Raw genomic sequence first — 2834 nt, 5'->3', positions numbered from 1 at the left:
CTATTAAACGGACGTGCTTGCTTATAATTTAATTTGTTTTGACATTAATTAAAATTTAATTATATAAACTAAAATCTAATAATATTAAAATTTTGAATTACTTGTTTGAAGCGTTTTACCAATAAAGATCTTTGGCCAAAAAAAACTTCTCTTTTGTGGACAGAAACAAAAACTACTTAAGTGCGTGGTATACTAGTTTGACTGACCATTTAAGCATCAATTATTTAAAAGAACATCGAAGATTATCGCACTGTCTATCCTCCACTTGTTTTGTATGCATAAGACACAAGACTTTATTATATATCGCTTCATCTTTAAGGGGTTCAATAGCAAAACCTACTTTGCCATTTTTTTCTGTTAAGAAAATCAATTGACAAAAAGAGATCAATCTTAGAAAAAAATGCAACTAGAGCTTGTTTTCATACCATCACCTGGTGACGGCCACATCAAACCACTAGTGGAAGTTGCTAAGCTTCTTGTCGAGCGTGATGACCGTGTCTCCGTCACCATCCTCATCATCCCTCAAATGGTTGGATTCAGTACCGGAAGCTCTAGCTCCTACATCGCTTCTCTCTCCACCGCATCTGAAGACCGCCTCCACTACAACGTTCTCTCCGTCGCCGATGAACCAAACTCCGATGGCCCTAAACCCAATTTCCTCGCTTTCATCGATAGCTTCAAGCCACAGGTGAAGGCCGCCGTTGAGAAACTCATCACTGACCCAGCACAACCCGAGTCGTCACCGCCGTCACGGCTTGCTGGTTTCGTGGTGGACATGTTCTGCACGGAGATGATTGATGTGGCCAACGAGTTTAACGTACCGAGTTACCTGTTTTACACCTCAAACGCCACGTTTCTAGGGACACAATTCCACGCTCAGTATCTTTATGACGTTGAGAAATATGACGTCAGCGACTTGAAGGATTCGGACATAACCGAGTTGGAGGTTCCGTGTTTGTCTCGTCCTTTACCGGTTAAGTGTTTCCCATCTGTGATGTTAAACAAGTACTGGTTACCGATTGTGTTTGGCCAAGTGAGAAGATTCAGAGAAACCAAGGGTATTTTGGTAAATACCTTTGCTGAGCTGGAGCCTCATGCTATGAAGTTTTTCTCCGGCGGAGATAATAATCTTCCCACGGTGTATCCCGTTGGACCGGTTTTGAATCTCAAAACCAAAGGTCCGGATTCAACCGACGACAAGCAGACAGAGATCCTAAGCTGGTTGGACGAGCAGCCTCGTGAGTCTGTTGTGTTCCTCTGTTTTGGGAGCATGGGAGGGTTCCGTGAGGACCAAGCAAAGGAAATAGCTATAGCCCTTGAGCGAAGTGGTCATCGTTTCCTTTGGTCTCTTCGCCGTGCCCTGCCTAAGGGAACGATGGGACATCCCGGAGACTTTACAAACCTTGAAGAGATCCTCCCGGAGGGGTTCTTAGACCGGACGGCGAAGATAGGGAAGATTATCGGTTGGGCTCCACAGAACGCCATACTAGAAAACCCTGCGGTCAGAGGATTTGTGTCGCACTGTGGATGGAACTCAACACTTGAGAGTCTCTGGTTCGGTGTTCCAATGGCCACGTGGCCTCTTTATGCTGAGCAACAGATTAATGCATTTGAGTTGGTGGAGGAGCTAGGGCTAGCGGTGGAGATCCGGAACTCTTTCCGGGCCGATATTATGGCGGAGGAGTCGGAGTTAATGACGGCGGAGGAGATAGAGAGGGGGATCCGGTGTTTGATGGAGCAGGATAACGTGAGGGATAGAGTGAAGGAGATCAGTGAAAAGAGCCACGTGGCGTTAATGGAAGGTGGGTCTTCTCACGCTGCTCTTCTAAAGTTCATTGAAGACGTCACTACGAATATCTCTTGAATGTTCGCCAAGTGTTAAGAGAATCTTTCATGACTCTATCTATGGCGCTATCATTTGTTTACCCATTTCGTTGGTTAAGATCTTAGAGCAAGTCCATTGGTAAGAACCCATAATGAGTTCTAATCAATAATTTAGTAATTAATTTAGTGATTTGAAAGGTTTAGAACCTTTGTTAGTCTAATTTAATTTTTCATCCTCTAATGGGAGAACTTCATTGAGATTCTTAATTTTTTTTTTTTTTTTAAAGTTGATTAAGGTTCGGATACATACATCTGTGTCATAAAAACTCAACATTAAGATTCATCTCTCTATCAAATTGATTCATATAAAGAAGAACTTACAATGGTAGGTCCAGAAGTGTATTCAAACTCTTCAGAGGTTTCTTCTTGGTGGAAGCAGAAGCTAAAGTGTGCATCTTGGTGTCATCGATCACTTGCACATAAAGATGCTTGTTCGAGCGAAACACGCACATCCTTGGCCTCTCCGTTGTACCGTTAACCTATCACGAGTTACATAACTCATATGCCACGCCCTTTTATTTAAAAGAAAAAACAAATGAGGCAGAACCTGTGTCCGAGGCAGTTGAAGTCATATCCTCTCTTAGCAGACCAAAAGGTGTACACCGTGAGGGAAAGCACCACAACCGTTGTCAAGATCGCTGACTCTAGAATCACTTTCCCTGTTCCAACACACAGAAACATACACTATACATTAGCCATTACCTTCTACACACAACAGCTAACTCGATCAGATCAGATTCTATTGTTCATCGTAACGTCTTAGGCATCGACGCTAATCTACACATGGAGATAGCAAAAGACAAGAGTAAAGCTAAACATGAAACCATTGCAGCAAGCATAACATATAAAACCAATAACCTATAAGTAAGTAACCGTAGATAGAGACTAATTCAAGAGCAACCCAATCTCAAAATACCCCCAAGTCAGTCATCTTAAGTAGTTTTATCCTC

The 2834-nt window shown here is 42.7% G+C and overlaps 1 protein-coding gene across 1 annotated transcript; it reads left to right on the top strand.

Moving 5' to 3' along the window:
• The first annotated feature begins 219 nt into the window (after positions 1-219).
• Positions 220-2084, top strand: LOC106406706 (UDP-glycosyltransferase 71B2-like). Its single transcript, XM_013847423.3, has one exon. The coding sequence runs from the start codon at positions 401-403 to the stop codon at positions 1862-1864; it is 1464 nt and encodes a 487-aa protein (XP_013702877.2). The 5' UTR covers positions 220-400; the 3' UTR covers positions 1865-2084.
• Positions 2085-2834: the final 750 nt, after the last annotated feature.

Source organism: Brassica napus, chromosome C5, assembly GCF_020379485.1.
Source record: "Brassica napus cultivar Da-Ae chromosome C5, Da-Ae, whole genome shotgun sequence".
NCBI classification, from domain to species: domain Eukaryota; kingdom Viridiplantae; phylum Streptophyta; class Magnoliopsida; order Brassicales; family Brassicaceae; genus Brassica; species Brassica napus.
The sequence above is the reverse complement of the archived record's forward strand: the minus strand, read 5'-3'. Positions and strand labels throughout refer to the sequence as shown.